This window comes from Neoarius graeffei, chromosome 15 (assembly GCF_027579695.1).
Source record: "Neoarius graeffei isolate fNeoGra1 chromosome 15, fNeoGra1.pri, whole genome shotgun sequence".
Lineage (NCBI taxonomy): Eukaryota > Metazoa > Chordata > Actinopteri > Siluriformes > Ariidae > Neoarius > Neoarius graeffei.
In genome coordinates, this window is record NC_083583.1 from 35,236,993 (window position 1) to 35,254,459 (window position 17,467).

Genomic DNA, 17,467 nt, shown 5'->3' on the forward strand with positions numbered 1-17,467 from the left:
TATGTATTTTCAGTTTTCACCACAAGAAAATACTATGGAGGAAAATTGACATGTAGACAGTGAAAAAGAAAAGCAAACAATGTTCCAAGATTCAGGACTATCTGTCTTTTTTTTTATTTTTATGATTCAGCAGATGGTCCATGTTGACCAGAGGTGGTAGAAAAAAGAATCATGTAAGAGTGCAAATACTCATAAATGTTCAAAATCAATAAATCACTGAAGCAAACAAATATTTTGGCAAATAAAGATGCATTTTTCCTCAAGTAGAAAACAATGCTAAATAATCTTACATTTACCTACAGTATGAAAATAAAAATACAAGAAACTTTGTTGCTACGGAGGAACACTAAAAGGTTCTAAATAAAACGTTTTAGGAAGCAAAGAATATTAATTATCTCAAAAAATGTTTGAGGAACCATTTTTTCTTCATTGTGTGGTGGGAAGGGAATAAAACATTTGAAGGCATGCTGTTGTAGGAAAGTAATCAATAACAAGCTGGTGTGATGAACTGTTACCATCCAGAAGTTGATTATTTTCCTATAACATTATATTCTAATCCTTTTCTATTCCTCTTATACCACAGCAACTTGCCAACAATTACAATTTTTTTATTTAATAATGAACACACAATACTTTTTTTATCTCTTTATAGCTGCACTTAAAATTACTCCCTGTTCTTGCTAACATTATAGCAGCTGTAAACATAAGCTCCTCTGTCCTGAAGACGTCACAAAACTTTACAACTTTACCTCTGACTGTTACAAAGTGCTGACACTGCAGACTCCATCCAAAAATAAATGTCTCGTTACAGAAACCTTCATCATATCATCATATCTTCAAGTTTTTTTTATGTGTTTATGTGGAGTGTAATTTGAATGAGTTGTTCCTTTAGAAATGATCATGGATTAAAACAAGTGCATGAATATGTATAAGCCTCTGATTTTCAGCTGCACTACTGTCAGAGCTGCTGTTATAGAAAAATTATTCAATAACTTCTGACCAATCAATTTTGAGATTTCAAGAATGCTGTGGTATAAATCAAATTTGTCATTTTTATCAGCCTGTAAGGTGAAATGGGATTTCAATAAAAAAGATGAACAAGTGCACAACTTACAGCTTTCGTTTGAACACAATATGGGGAGACTGGGGGTAAGGCTAATTTCAGAGCCAGAAAAATGTTATCAATATCTTTAAAGGATAAAAGAGGCCAAATCCATTGTACGGCCAGATTGCAAATCACATTTTACTTGATATGTCTTTGAAATTATAGGATTATTATGGGTCTTTTAAAAATGACAATCTGCACCATTAAATGCTTTAGTTGAGTTGAGCGCTTTAGGGTGTGTGTGTGTGAGAGAGAGAGAGAGAGAGAGAGAGCGAGAGAGAGAGAGAGCACTATGAACCCAAATGGAGGTATTGATTTTAGAGAGATGTGTGGGCAGAGGGAGAAGCTCACAAGTGAGTAAACATTTGCACTTCATCCCGAGCAAATGAGTGTCTAACATAAGATTATCAGTGCAGTGACAGCGTGTTGGTTATTTAGGTAACTGAGTCTCTTGAGCTACACTGCAGCCAGGAAAAGGCATGCACAAGACCTCAGAATAATGCAAGGACACACAATTTGGGTGAGTTTAGCCTTAACATGGCTTTTCTGCTCTGCATCACATGCGGATGAGGAAACCAGGCTTCAATGTGATGATCCAAATGTACAAGATATTGTGGCTTCAGTTCTTTTAGCACACAATAAAGAGTTAACTGAAGGAAACCATCTGGCTCTGTATCAAATCCTTGAGGCTGCAAAGGTAGGCTTGAAAGTTATAAAGTTTTAGTTTCTTGTGTGCTTATTGGATTTTCCTCAATCCAAGCAATATTTGATCATGGTTTTTTCTTTTTATTTTTTCCATCCCAGGCCAAGAATGAATCAGGGGAAGTTCTCTCACTACATTTTACTGCAAGGGAATCTGACTGTGCAGCAGGAGGAGAAAAACCCTGGCAGGAATGCAACTACCTGCAAGATTCCTCAAAGGTGCAAACAGTGACGTTTTATTTTAGATGGAATATGAGTTTTACTATGGCTTCATTTGATTATTTTTACTCTCGTTCACTCATTTCTAGCTGCTCAGACATTGTCGTGCAAAAGTCCTGCTGAAAGAAACAAATGAGATCTTTGAACATCACTGTTCAGGTGGGTCAATAGATCAACCCTTATCTCTTTAGCTTTAGACAGTGATGCCACTAGGGGGCACTGCAAACATCTGTGGAATTATTTAACCTTCCCACATACTGTAATTCCCAGAAATTTAAGTCAGATTTCTATATTTATATATTTATACTGAAAATTCTGCTAAATTTTTATGACTTCTACATTATCAAATCAGTACAAACAGCATTTTAGATTCCCAAACATTAGTTTTGCACCACAAAATTAAATGTCACAGAAAAATGTTTGTATATCAGTAAAAAAAAAAAGTAGAATATCATGTAAAAGACTATTTTTCAGATTAGAAAAAAACATAATGAAGGCTGCTGGGTCAGTTAAACTAACCAGATCATTTCCTTATAAAACTGCACAGATTGTACCTGAGACTATTTTAAAGCAAAAGGTTTCACACCAAATATTGACTTTGTTTCATTTGTTACTGTTTACTGCTCTTTATAATTTTTTTAAACGTAGAAACATTTAATTTCCTTGTTTTTGAAGCCATCTTTGCTCTACAACATGTCTTTGCATGTGCCTAAGACTTTTTCACAGTACTGTATTTTCATCAGTCATATGATATTAACAAGTTTAAACAAGTTTAGGTTATTGTGATCGGTTAAATTCATCATCCAATGAAGTTGAGAGATGGCAGCATTAAGGCATCTCTAGCTAAATAAAGAAAGCCTGATTTGGTATTGTTCTTAGTACTGATTTCTTAGTACTTACAGTGGTGCTTGAAAGTTTGTGAACCCTTTAGAATTTTCTATATTTCTGAATAAATATGACCTAAAACATAATCAGATTTTCACACAAGTCCTAAAAGTAGATAAAGAGAACCCAGTAAAACAAATGAGACAAAAATATTATACTTGGACATTTATTTATTGAGGAAAATGATCCAATATTACATATCTGTGAGTGGCAAAAGTATGTGAGCCTTTGCTTTCAGTATCTGGTGTGACCCCCTTGTGCAACTAAACATTTCCAGTAACTGTTGATCAGTCCTGCACACCGGCTTGGAGGAATTTTAGCCCATTCCTCCGTACAGAACAGCTTCAACTCTGGGATGTTGGTGGGTTTCCTCACATGAACTGCTCGCTTCAGGTCCTTCCACAACATTTCCATTGGATTAAGGTCAGGACTTTGACTTGGCCATTCCAAAACATGAACTTTATTCTTCTTTAACCATTCTTTGGTAGAACGACTTGTGTGCTTCAGGTCGTTGTCTTGCTGCATGACCCACCTTCTCTTGAGATTCAGTTCATGGACAGATGTCCTGACATTTTCCTTTAGAATTCGCTGGTATAATTCAGAATTCATTGTTCCATCAATGATGGCAAGTTATCCTGGCCCAGATGCAGCAAAACAGGCCCAAACCATGATACTACCATCACCATGTTTCACAGATGGGATAAAGTTCTTATGCTGGAATGCAGTGTTTTCCTTTCTCCAAACATAACGCTTCTCATTTAAACCAAAAAGTTCTATTTTGGTCTCATCCAGCCACAAAACATTTTTCCAATAGCCTTCTGGCTTGTCCATGTGATCTTTAGCAAACTGCAGACAAGCAGCAATGTTCTTTTGGAGAGCAGTGGCTTTCTCCTTGCAACCCTGCCATGTACACCAATGTTGTTCAGTGTTCTCCTGATGGTGGACTCATGAATATTAACTAATGTGAGAGAGGCCTTCAATTGCTTAGAAGTTACCCTGGGGTCTTTTGTGACCTTGCCGACTATTACACGCCTTGCTCTTGGAGTGATCTTTGTTGGTCGACCACTCCTGGGGAGGTCAACAATGGTCTTGAATTTCCTCCATTTGTACACAATCTGTCTGACTGTGGATTGGTGGAGTCCAAACTCTTTAGAGATGGTTTTTCTAACCTTTTCCAGCCTGATGAGTATCAACAACGCTTTTTCTGAGGTCCTCAGAAATCTCCTTTGTTCGTGCCATGATACACTTCCACAAAATCAGACATTGATAGATCCCTGTTCTTTAAATTAAACAGGGTGCCCACTCACACCTGATTGTCATCCCATTGATTGAAAACACCTGACTCTAATTTCACCTTCAAATGAACTGCTAATCCTAGAGGTTCACATACTTTTGCCACTCACAGATATGTAATATTGGATCATTTTCCTCAATAAATAAATGACCAAGTATAATATTTTTGTCTCATTTGTTTAACTGGGTTCTCTTTATCTACTTTTAGGACTTGTGTGAAAATCTGATGATGTTTTAGGTCATATTTATGCAGAAATATAGAAAATTCTAAAGGGTTCACAAACTTTCAAGCACCACTGTAATTCTTAGTACTGATTTCTGGCTCTTTTCAGTGAATTGTGGAATCATTTGGCTCAGATTCGAGTCACCATTCACACCAATGATCAGCTCAGATGTTGAAAAGAGGTTAACTTTTATAAAATTGAAATTACACTGCTGCGAGAGTAAAAAAAAAAAAAGGAAAACATACACAAATCAATTCTCAGGGTTCATCTAAAAGAGGCAACTCACACACATGAGTCAATTTTATTTATTAAATTGTACTGAGAAACAAGTTTTAAAAATTGGCTCATATAAATGAAATTTATTTCAAGGTTTACTTAAAAAAACAGCACACATATATGAGCCAATGTTAAAATTATTTTACAGTGCTGCATGAGTTAAATATGATCCCTAAAACCTGGATCTCATGCATAGTTCACTAAAAGCGCCGACTCAAAGAGTCACCTCACATAATACATGAATCGCGTCTGCACCTGCTTTCACTCAAGACTCCACTTCCCAGAATTCACAGTGTCTTTCAAATATGGCCACCACAGACTAAAGCACCCGTCCTGCACCTCACTCCTCAGTCTTCAGAGCCCTAATCACACACTTGTACTCAATCACTTCACAGTCACAGTATAAAAGGACATTCAATGCACTCACTTATTGGGAAGTATATGTTCAGCTCCTTGGGTCTGACTTTACCAAGCCTTTGTTCTTGCGCTGCTGATTCTGGTTTTTGACTTTGCCTTTTGATATTACACTCTCAGAAAATAAAGTACATTACTGTACCTTTAGGGGTACACTGGCTTGTCGCTGAGTTAGTACCCTCTTAGGTACTTATTTGTACCCTTTAGATACTGCTTGGGAGCATATCTGTACATTTTTGTCCCTAAAAAGGTACACATAGTTACCTTGAGGTCTAATAATGAGCCCTAGGGGGTATATTACTCTAGATTGTACCTTAGGAGACGGAAATGGACTCCTACTGTACCCCTATTTCTAACAGTGTACTTCTGACATCATGTTTGTGCCTTGACTGATCATTGCCTGTTTTCAGACTCTGCCTTCTGCCTCATGATTTGGATTTGTCTGCCAGTTTGCCTGAGTAAACTCTCCAGCTTTTACACTTGTTCCACTGATTTTTCAAAAAAAAAAAAAAAATCCTTATCACATGCTCTGTGCAAGTTAGTTCCTGTTCACACTTACATTATAGCAGCTATAAGCAGTCGTTCCCTCACCTGCCTCTCTTTTTTGGTCTTTCTTTTGAAGTTTGTAAGAAGTTAGTAAGTTTGTCATGTTACAGAGGGAACTGCAAAACATAAACTCCTCTGTCCTGAAGACACTGGCAAATTTAAAGTTACAGCTTTACCTCTGTTACAAAGAGCTGACACTGGAGACTCCTTCAGTAAATGTTAAAGTTTCCTTATAGAAATCTTCACTATATCAACAATTATACATGTTTTAAAATCTGTTTATGTAGCATGTCTACCATCCAAGTCCCTGTTACTTTAGAAACAATAACTATTATTACAAACACATTAAAAAATCAGCAGTGGGGTGGTGTGATTATGCAGAGTTACTATTATCACCCCAAAGTGATTTGTAATTTGTTGCTGCACTACTGCCAAAGCTGCTGTTATAGAAATTTAATCATCTTCTGATCAGCTAGAATCCCAAATTCAGTAGCAATATGATAGAAATACAACCCCGATTCCAAAAAAGTTGGGACAAAGTACAAATTGTAAATAAAAACGGAATGCAATAATTTACAAATCTCAAAAACTGATATTGTATTCACAATAGAATATAGACAACATATCAAATGTCAAAAGTGAGACATTTTGAAATTTCATGCCAAATATTGGCTCATTTGAAATTTCATGACAGCAACACATCTCAAAAAAGTTGTGACAGGGGCAATAATAGGCTGGAAAAGTTAAAGGTACAAAAAAGAAACAGCTGGAGGACCAAATTGTAACTCATTAGGTCAATTGGCAATAGGTCATTAACATGACTGGGTATAAAAAGAGCATCTTGGAGTGGCAGCAGCTCTCAGAAGTAAAGATGGGAAGAGGATCACCAATCCCCCTAATTCTGCGCCGACAAATAGTGGAGCAATATCAGAAAGGAGTTCGACAGTGTAAAATTGCAAAGAGTTTGAACATATCATCATCTACAGTGCATAATATCATCAAAAGATTCAGAGAATCTGGAAGAATCTCTGTGCGTAAGGGTCAAGGCCAGAAAACCATACTGGGTGCCCGTGATCTCCGGGCCCTTAGACGGCACTGCATCACATACAGGCATGCTTCCGTATTGGAAATCACAAAATGGGCTCAGGAATATTTCCAGAGAACATTATCTGTGAACACAATTCACCGTGCCATCCGCCGTTGCCAGCTAAAACTCTATAGTTCAAAGAAGCAGCCGTATCTAAACATGATCCAGAAGCGCAGACATCTTCTCTGGGCCAAGGCTCATTTAAAATGGACTGTGGCAAAGTGTAAAACTGTTCTGTGGTCAGACGAATCAAAATTTGAAGTTCTTTATGGAAATCAGGGACGCCGTGTCATTCGGACTAAAGTGGAGAAGGACGACCCAAGTTGTTATCAGCGCTCAGTTCAGAAGCCTGTATCTCTGATGGTATGGGGTTACATTAGTGCGTGTGGCATGGGCAGCTTTCATATCTGGAAAGACATCATCAATGCCGAAAGGTATATCCAGGTTCTAGAGCAACATATGCTCCCATCCAAACGACGTCTCTTTCAGGGAAGACCTTGCATTTTCCAACATGACAATACCAAACCACATACTGCATCAATTACAGCATCATGGCTGTGTAGAAGAAGGGTCCGGGTACTGAACTGGCCAGCCTGCAGTCCAGATCTTTCATAGCCTAATAAACTAGACCCACCCGCCTAGCGGCCAAAAATATTTTTGCCTAGCGAGTGGGTCTAGCCTCGCACCATATAAACAAAAACACCCCGGGCATCAAATCGTGCCTGCCAATCACAATGCAAGGTTTTTGTTTGGATTCTTTGGGTGGGCTTTTACAGGAGTGACGACAAAGCTGCGCAAGGCTGGAGAAAGCACAACAGGAAAGATGGCTACGGCTAGTGAACAGCGCGCGTTTGACTCGACTTTGGAATCAGTTTTAGAAGAATTAGACTTGGAGTTTTCATTGAAACATGAGCAGGAAGAGGCTCTCCGCTCATTCCTTTTCAAGAAGGACGTTTTCGCTGTTTTGCTGACCGGCTATGGCAAAAGTCTGATCTACCAGCTAGCTCCGCTGGTAGCCAAAAGGATGGGGCTAGTTTGTGCAGTACGAAGAATTAATAAACAGCTTTGAAACATTACTTTTTGATTGTTTCTTATTTTCCCGTTATTTTAAATTTAAGGGAAATTATTTCACCAAACACCACTAAATAAAAACTCTCAAAAACAGTTTAAGCAAACCCTTGAAAAACACTTGAAAAAAATAAGTGTATGTTAAGTATGTGGTACAGACTCCAAACTTGTGGTCATTATCTCCAAACTTCTTAATATCTAGAACCTGTTTATTAATTAATAAACATTTTGAAAAATTATTTATTTCAAGGCCTCCCCCACTGCGCGCTCTGACTACGTCACGGTCACTGTTGTGCTGATTGGTCAGAGAGTTGGCCTATACGCACAGAGACAGTTTGAAAGACAGCGGGTTGTTCCACCCCCACCCTTCAGAAATGTCTACGGATCAAGGCCAGACTAAATATTCACATTTAGTCTGGCTTGCCAGGCTAGATCTTTCACCCATAGAAAACATTTGGCGCATCATAAAACGGAAGATACGACAAAAAAGACCTAAGACAGTTGAGCAACTAGAATCCTACATTAGACAAGAATGGGTTAACATTCCTATCCCTAAACTTGAGCAACTTGTCTCCTCAGTCCCCAGACGTTTACAGACTGTTGTAAAGAGAAAAGGGGATGTCTCACAGTGGTAAACATGGCCTTGTCCCAACTTTTTTGAGATGCGTTGTTGTCATGAAGTTTAAAATCACCTAATTTTTCTCTTTAAATGATACATTTTCTCAGTTTAAACATCTGATATGTCATCTATGTTCTATTCTGAATAAAATATGGAATTTTGAAACTTCCACATCATTGCATTCCGTTTTTATTTACAATTTGTACTTTGTCCCAACTTTTTTGGAATCGGGGTTGTATTTATACAGAAGGTTGTTTTGTGTTTTCCCCCTCAGTGGAGCCCCCTATCATTGCAGAGCCACGTCCTCCGTGCCTGGGCTGCCCTGAGAATATAGATTTGGATAGTGAGGACATTAAGGAGCCTCTGAGTTACTCCATTTCCAAAGCCAACCTACTGAACAAGCACACGCATCATTTCATCCTCAACTCTGTCGCCTGGGCCACAAGACAGGCAAGTCTCTTTGAGCACACACTACCGATAATTAGTGTACTTGAATACACTGTGTATACATGCACCTAAATATACATTACTCAGTAGCAGTTTTGTTGTTGTACTGTAGTAGTAGTAGTAGTAGTAAGTAAATAGTAAAATTAAATACAGTAATAGTAATCAGAAGAAGAAGAATTAATAGTAAATTAAATTTAATATAAATCTAATATATTTTGATTATTAAAAATGAGGTGTAGCGGCACGGTGGTGTAGTGGTTAGCGCTGTCGCCTCACAGCAAGAAGGTCCTGGGTTCGAGCCCCGGGGCCGGCGAGGGCCTTTCCGTGTGGAGTTTGCATGTTCTCCCCGTGTCCGTGGGTTTCCTCCGGGTGCTCCGGTTTCCCCCACAGTCCAAAGACATGCAGGTTAGGCTAACTGGTGACTCTAAATTGACCGTAGGTGTGAATGTGAGTGTGAATGGTTGTCTGTGTCTATGTGTCAGCCCTGTGATGACCTGGCGACTTGTCCAGGGTGTACCCCGCCTTTCGCCCGTAGTCAGCTGGGATAGGCTCCAGCTTGCCTGCGACCCTGTAGAACAGGATAAAGCGGCTAGAGATAATGAATGAATGAAAAATGAGGTGTATATCACTGAAATCAATATTTATATTAATTAATTAATTAATTAATTAATTAATTAATGTTGTTGTTGTATTACATAATGATTAATATTATATTAGTGTTTAATATTGATACTTTTGAAATAAAAGTATTGATGTTGTGAATATGATTAAATATATATGTTATTTACCAGCTGGGAGGTCCATATCGTGAAATACCGTGACTGAGGTCTTGAAAGTACTGAGCGAGGCCCTCTGGGCCGAGGTCAGTATTCAAGGCCGAGGTCACGGTATTTCACCATATGGACCGACCTTAAGCTGGTAAATAATATATATTTTTTTCTTTACCAAATTCTAACAGAAAATGAGAGCGCCCGAAAGGGAAAACCGAGCCGAGGCGAGTCGCCATTTTGAATCCTCATTCACAGCTGTAATGCAAATTGCTTCCCCCTCAGTATACAAGTGCACTTCCATGGCAGGAAAAAAAACTACATTTTGCTGCCTATGTAGTCCCGTATTTATACAAAATTGAGTCATTCAGGATTCAGCCCGTTTTTGCTCGGCGTTAGCAAGTTACAGGTTTTTAGCTTTCTCCTGAAATGTTTTCTTTTATTTCTTCTTCCTCAGGATAGTAAAACTCGCTTTCACTGTGAACACTGTTGTTATCGCTATCCATGATGTAAAATTAATGATATTCTCCTGAGAAATGCTGGCAAAAATGTATAATATTTTTGATAATCTTATTAATAAATCTTATAAAAAAAGATAAATGTTGACAAAAAATGCTACTATGTTTGTTGTTGTTGTGAACGAGCGAGTCGCCAGAGGTCCGTAAGCGGGGTCCATAACTGGGGTCCGTACCATAGGATACGGACCTGCTCACCAGCCAATCAGAGCGCAGGATTTGATGGAAACCGGACCACGAAAAAAAATTTATTAATTTATTTTTAAAAATCCCATAATGATAGATATATGTGACAGTTTTGAATCTTGAAAAGAAAATTGATTTTTAAAACAAAAAACAAAAAGACAACTTTTATTTGTTAAACTAAGGTGAATATTCTTTGAGGTGAATATTAGGGTTGTGTGTGTAGGTGTTGCCATAGCATTAATTACTGTAGCACAAAAGCCAGTGGAAATTCCCTCCAAATATGGAATTGCAAACGTGTGTGTGTGTGTGTGTGTGTGTGTTTCCATGTGTAGGTGGTAGCCGGATTCAGATATCGGATTCAGTTTGACTTGCAGAAAAGTAACTGCACGAAAGAAGACTTTAAGGACATTACTGAGGAGTGTCACCCAGACCCCCTAGAACAGGTGAGGCTCAGAACAAGAACATTTTCTGTGCTAGCAGGACCTGTTCAAGGAATACATCCAGCCTCAAATCATTTCAAATTGCTTCACATTGAAATTATGAATCATATTTTATAAACTTTCCTAATACATTTATGCCAAAGCAGAGAATCACAATATAAGGGTTTTGACTCAACAGTGTTAGAGAGAGAGAGAGAGAGAGAGAGAGAGAGAGAGAGAGAGAGAGAGCACTGAGGAGGCTGGTCTTAAACAAAATATGTTTCAAGTTTCAACCAATGATTGCATATATGGGTGGACTTTATAATAGGGCTGTAAAAATGAAGCCAAAAAGTCTGAGGCCCTTTTGTGCCTGGCTGGAGTACAAATTCCCATAGACACTGAGACAAACTCACAGTCTAAGTTACATCTCCAAAAATTATTTTCAGGAATAGTGTTCTGTCATTTTTACAAATTCAGCTGACCTTGATATCTCCCCCAATATTCTATCTTAGGATAAATGCATTTTATAGGAATCATTTGATGATAAACAAAAAGGTGTGGTGAATGAGGTGATTGGTGAATGAGGTTTTGGGTTGGTGTAGAAATGATAGTCGAGCCTTATGCACGTGCACACACTTTTCAACAGGGACCTGAAGATCTAACTGAGATTACAGCTCAGCAAACTTAACATCTTTTAAACTTGCATAGCGTTGCTTTGATAGTTTGTCAGTTCTTTGCAGTTTTTCTGGTATGTCTAAGCATTATACTGATCTTATAACAAGCAAACTAATGTGAATGAACTAAGTGATGTTATAAACCAAGGCAGCTACACTAAATAAATTTCATAAGAACTTATTGACTGTAATACCTTAGCAAACACAAGTAACTTGTTAAGGTTAGACTATTACTCCTTTTTAAATGAACTCCACCAACAGAACAAGCAGAGCATAAACAAGTTCATTTCTATATTGAGATGAGGAAGTTACTGCAGGTCACAGAGCTAGATGAAAATCATAGACAGCAACGTGTTTGTCCTCAAAAATAGGTTGTGTTGAGTGTAAATGTTGACTGTTTACGAGTATATTTTCAAATGATACCTTACTCTAGTTAGTGCCCTGTCACACTACGACGTTCTCACCAGCGTTCGAGTAACGTGTTGCGAAACGCAGAGGAACGTCGAGAACGTTAGAAAAAAGTTACAAGAAAGTTAGACGAGCGTCGGCAAACGTTGGGGAACGTTGAGGGACGTCGGCGAACGCTGAGGGTGAAAAATAGTTTTGGGTGTGCACAAAAATTCAGGACGTTCTATCAAAACGCTACTTACATGTTACAGGAACGTTACACGAAAGTTTGCGGGCGTTACTCGAACGTTACTCGAAAGTCAGGACGTTCCCTGGACGCTAGGCGGACGCCGGCCCATCAGGGTCGAGTGTCCAGCGCGTGCCTAGCGCTTGGGTAACGCTTGCCTAACGCCTGTGTAACGTCCATCGAACGTCTGTCCAGCGTGTCGCCAACGTTTTTCAGCGTTCGTCATTGTTCGCCGAGCGTTCTTAACGCTCATGTAACGCTCTTTCAACATCTTTCTAACGTCTGTCAGTGTTCTGAATTTTTCCAGCGTCTGTGTAACGTCCAGAACATTACCTGGACGCAAGGCAGACGCTACCCAAACGCTATGATAACGCTATCAAAGCGCTGTGGACGCTATGAGAACGCTAGGTTTTGCTGCTATTTTGGACCACAAACGTCGCCTGACACTGAGGGAACGTTGGTTGAGCGTTACCCAAGCGTTACAAGACATCGTTGACCTAGAAACTTAATTTGAAGAACGTCGACGTTCCCCGGCGTTTCTCAAATTTTTAAAAACGCAACCAAACGTCGAACAAAACGCTATAGTGTGACAGGGCCAATACATATGCTTATATTACTTTGATTAAAGGGGCCAGCTCATCCTTCCCAGAAGCCTCTGCACCAAGGAGTGAGTCTCCTTTTTGCTTCCATATTCCATCTGCAACAATGCAGCAGCATCCTAAGCCAAAGATTAAAAAAAAAAAAAAACGAGTGTTCCCAGGCAAAACAAACCTCGCCCGGCAGCACTTATTTTATACCTATATGTTGATAATGGTAATATTTCTCAATCATCAGCTGTCAGGTTATAGTCCTATGAAAATCCATGACCTTGAGTTTGACATTTCAAAGTCATTCAAGGTCAAAGGTCATGGTGCCAAACGAAAGCCCATATGGCACTTCCTATAAGTTGATAATGGTAAATATATGTCTACCATCAACCGTTTTCAAGTTACAACCCTCTGAAAATCCATGACCTTGAGTTTGACCATTCAAGGTCACTCAAGTTCAAAGATCATGGCGCCAAATGAAAGGCCATAGGGGAGTTCCTATATGCTCATAATAGTAAACATCTGTCTATTGGCAACCGTTTTTGAGTTATAATGGAAAATGTGTTATTTTGACCAAAAGGTTGACCTTTCGACCTTTTTGAAAGGTTCCCCTCAAAAAGGTGACCTTGACCTCCACCTTGACCCGATTACCCCCCAAATTTAATCAGGGAATCTACAGACCATTGCACACCTACACTGAAAATTTGAAGTCAATCGGTGCAACCATCTAGACACTAGATTGTTAACAGACAGACAGACACACACAAACAAACAAACAAATGAAAGTTTGAAAGAAAACTATGAGAGATACCCCATCATATAGCATATGAATGGACGCAGAATTGAAAGATGAACATTTTGGAGCTGGTTTGAAGTAAATATGATGAATATGAAGGAAGATATCACGAAAAAACCCGATTTTGACCTTTTTGGTGACCTTGACCTTGACCAGATGACCCTCAAAATGTTGGAAGTTCTATTTGAGACCAATGCCTATCTATCATGTTTCATGATAAGTTTCATGAAGGTTGGTCCAGCCGTTTTCCCGCATTGCTGCTAACAAAGAAACAAAGAAACCCCACCGAAAACAATACCTCGCCCCCTGGTGGACTCCGTCCTGGGTGAGGTAAAAAACCTTGAAACTGAAGATGTTTTGTCAACGTGGTTATATTTTAAATGCTTTCAACCAATCCATTACATTTTCATATGGTTATTCCATTGTAATGGACCAGAACCGGCCTCGGCTGTCTCTCAGGCAGCCAAAAAGGAAAGCAAATGTCAGGCAAATTCTATTCAAAACTTCCACATATGACATGCAGATGAAGAAATAGTTCAAGATGGGTTTTGAAAGGATCACTAACAGTGAATCTGTGGATGTTTCACTGCACAGAGCTAACAGAGTAGTAGTCACATCCTTTCCAAACAAAAGCAATGAATTGGATTCTGGGAAGAGTGAGTCAGTCCTTCTAACTTGATAGGTTAGCCAATGTCACTTAACTAGCAAATGGTAGCTCAGTCATGATTCAAAGCTCTAAAGTCTTTTCCTGACAACAGTAAAATTAATACACTTGTGCAAATTATATGACGACAGTTTAGCATTTTACAAGTTTATTACCGGTAATAATGCTGTACTCTGAGGTTATGTTCAATACACCATCTTAAACTGCACTTCAGGTAATATCTCACAGCATATATGCTCCTGACATAAATAAGTAGTGTCCATCACCATTATTGAAAGATGAGCGGTAGACACAGGGTGTGACTGGCCATAACTACTGTATATTCTCTGGCTCTAATCTTCATCAAACTGAGTCATGATGGTGACTTTAAATTCAACCAAACTGAGGCTTCAAAATGTTGTCCTCTCGTATATACAGTCATTGGTTTCAACTATAAAATGTCACGTTAAGATATAAATTCAAATTAAAATGTGAGGTATACACTGAAAGTGTGAGAGCGCATGCAATACTTATGTTACAAATCATAAAACTGACTATGGACTTGCTGATTACCTTTTGCCAAAAATGACTCCATATTTTCGATCACTGGTGTCTTAAAGTGAACACATTTAAACACACAAAAAAAGAATGGAATAGAAATTCTAAGAATGAATTGCAAATAATATTTCTACATAAATGTCGAAATTCCGTAAATGTCGAATGATAAAATAAATAGCAAATTAGGGAAAAGGCAAAGTTAAAAGATAGTCTGAGACATAAGAATGTGCCTGTTTACCCTGAATGCCTAAATCATCACACACTTGCTTCACAGACAATGTGAGATGCAATAGCACCATTTGTACATGAACATTTTTTAAAAATAAAATAACAAAATGTCATGGATTTACTCTTTGCTTGCCAGTAACTTGGACTTTTTAATAGTTTTTTTTATCAATAATTTCACTAACTTTCTACATATTTAGACATTCATCAACTGCAACTCGACTGTGGATGTGGCCCCGTGGAGACATGAGCTTCCTGACCCTAGTGTGAACTGTGAACATGGACCTTTACAAACAGTGAGATGATAAGAACTGCTTTTGTGGTCCATATTTATTAGTGTCTGTGTTTTTTTTTTTCTTACAAACTGCTTACACATTGTTATTGTCACAGATGTACATTCCTCAATACCCAAACCACCTTGGAGTTCACTTTCATTATGGGGGAGAGAAATAAGGAACATAAAATGCATTTGGAAAACATCCATCCGTTATCTGTAGCCGCTTATCCTGTCCTACAGGGTTGCGGGCAAGCTGGAGCCTATCCCAGCTGACTACGGGCGAGAGGCGGGGTACACTCTGGACAAGTCACCAGGTCATCGCAGGGCTGACACATAGACACAAACAACCATTCACACTCTCATTCACACCTATGGTCAATTTAGAGTCACCAGTTAACCTAACCTGCATGTCTTTGGACTGTGGGGGAAACCGGAGCACCCGGAGGAAACCCACGCGGACACGAGCAGAACATGCAAACTCCACACAGAAAGGCCCCTGTCGGCTGCTGGGCTCGAACCCGGACCTTCTTGCTGTGAGGCGACAGTGCTAACCATTTGGAAAACACTGACAAGTAAAAACACTAAAGGCTGATCTTTATCTCCATCAACACTTCTGCAGTTTCTACAGTAGATAGATAGGTAGACAGACAGATAGACAGACAGATAATCCATAATAATAAACAAACATGGTGGTGCAATTCCCAAATGGGTAAGTGGTATAGAAAATGAATGAATGCATGCATGAATGAATAATAAACAAATACATCTTTTGTTCCATCTACACTTAAGCATTCTTTTCAGGAAAGTTAAGAGGTAGTAGCTGCATTGGTATTCAAATGTTTAACTTTTTTTAAAATATGAATTTCTGAAAATTTGACAAATACATTGCATTAAGAGAAACAACATTACTGTGGGTGCTACACGTAACCTGCACTTTAACAGAATTAATGTTAAATTAACTTTATATGATGACCCCATTTCCTGTTTCTCAAAATGTTGATTTTAGGGCTTTGTAATACGCAGACGTCCTCCTGGCTGGAGTCCACTGAGGAACATTCATAACTTTCAGGTCAAACCTAAAAAAGAGGAATCATCTGAAGAATCTCAGGAGAAAAAACCACTGAGTGTCGTTCCTACAAAAAGCCCAAACCCAAGTACAGATCCTGTGCCCTCTCAGCCTGAAGCTGTGGTGCTCACACCTAATAACACTTCCTTTAACTGTCCCAGCAAACCATGGAAAGTTTTTGTTCTCAAAATTGCTCCTCCTCCTCCTCCTGCTCCTCGTCCTGATTCTAATGACCCGGTGCAGCATGGCTTCACAGATAGCAGTCTGACATAAAATCCCCTTTTTTCTTGAATTTTGAGTAAAGTATTGCTGACATTTCTATACACAATATTGCAGTGACGTAGAGTGAATTATTATACTTATACCTAAATAAAGAGAAAAATACACAACTTTAATGGACTTGTTTATTTTTAAATGATCAAAACTACAGACATTAGGGCTATTAGAGATCCTATGACACTTTTCGATTGTTACTGCATCGGGGGTGTTAAAAAAACCATATTTTTTTAAATGTAATATTCCTGTGATTCTGTGAGTCTTCCTGACAATCCTGTAATAGTCAGAGCTGTCAGGTTTGAGGTTTTAAGACTCGTGCATCATAACCTGGCTCTTTTCTGTGAGTCAGATTTGGTTCAGCTCACCAGTAAAAGCCAACCCTTTCTAATCCCCAACAACTGATTACCATTTTTTCTAAAGCAGACAAAGTTTGGAATATTTTGACCAGTGTGCAGCCAAGGAGGAGCAATTACACTGAAATTGTTTAATGAAAACTTAAACAACCTTATTTTTCACTGCATTTTTGAAAAACAAAATCATTAACTATATATGCATTGACAAATACAGTAAACATCCCTGCATTAAAGTTACTGTTCTGCTGTGTCCATACTTCATGAAGATTTGTATATCCATGTTTAAATGGCTCATACAAGTGAATTGGTTTATAATCACCTAAAATACCTAGTTCAAAGAGCCAACTAGTTTGCAAATGACATATTACTTCATCATTTTATACACTTCATTGTTCTGTACACTTCAGTATTCTGGACACATCTGCATCTGCATTATGTGCACTTCAGTATACTACATAAGCTTCAGCATTCTACACACTTCAGTATTTCAGATACTGCAGTATGCTGTATACTTCACTACTCAGTACATTTCAGCATTCTGTACACTTTAGCATACCGTACACTTCAGTATTACATTCACTTCAGTACTCTGTACACTTTAGCATT

At 38.6% G+C, this 17,467-nt stretch overlaps 1 protein-coding gene across 1 annotated transcript; it reads left to right on the plus strand.

The window, feature by feature from the left end:
• Window positions 1-1,604: 1,604 nt before the first annotated feature.
• Window positions 1,605-16,505, plus strand: kng1 (kininogen 1). The gene is made up of 7 exons (XM_060940658.1): window positions 1,605-1,802; window positions 1,910-2,026; window positions 2,116-2,185; window positions 8,713-8,888; window positions 10,686-10,796; window positions 15,090-15,185; window positions 16,173-16,505. The coding sequence occupies exons 1-7, from the start codon at window positions 1,605-1,607 to the stop codon at window positions 16,503-16,505; spliced, it is 1,101 nt and encodes a 366-aa protein (XP_060796641.1).
• The last annotated feature ends 962 nt before the right edge of the window (window positions 16,506-17,467 follow it).

Coding starts and splice junctions, on each gene's coding strand:
- kng1 (XM_060940658.1), top strand. CDS start 1,605: ATGCAAGGACACACAATTTGGGTGAGTTTAGCCTTAACATGGCTTTTC. Junction 2,027..2,115: donor ACCTGCAAGATTCCTCAAAG/GTGCAAACAGTG, acceptor ACTCATTTCTAG/CTGCTCAGACATTGTCGTGC. Junction 15,186..16,172: donor AACATGGACCTTTACAAACA/GTGAGATGATAA, acceptor TGTTGATTTTAG/GGCTTTGTAATACGCAGACG.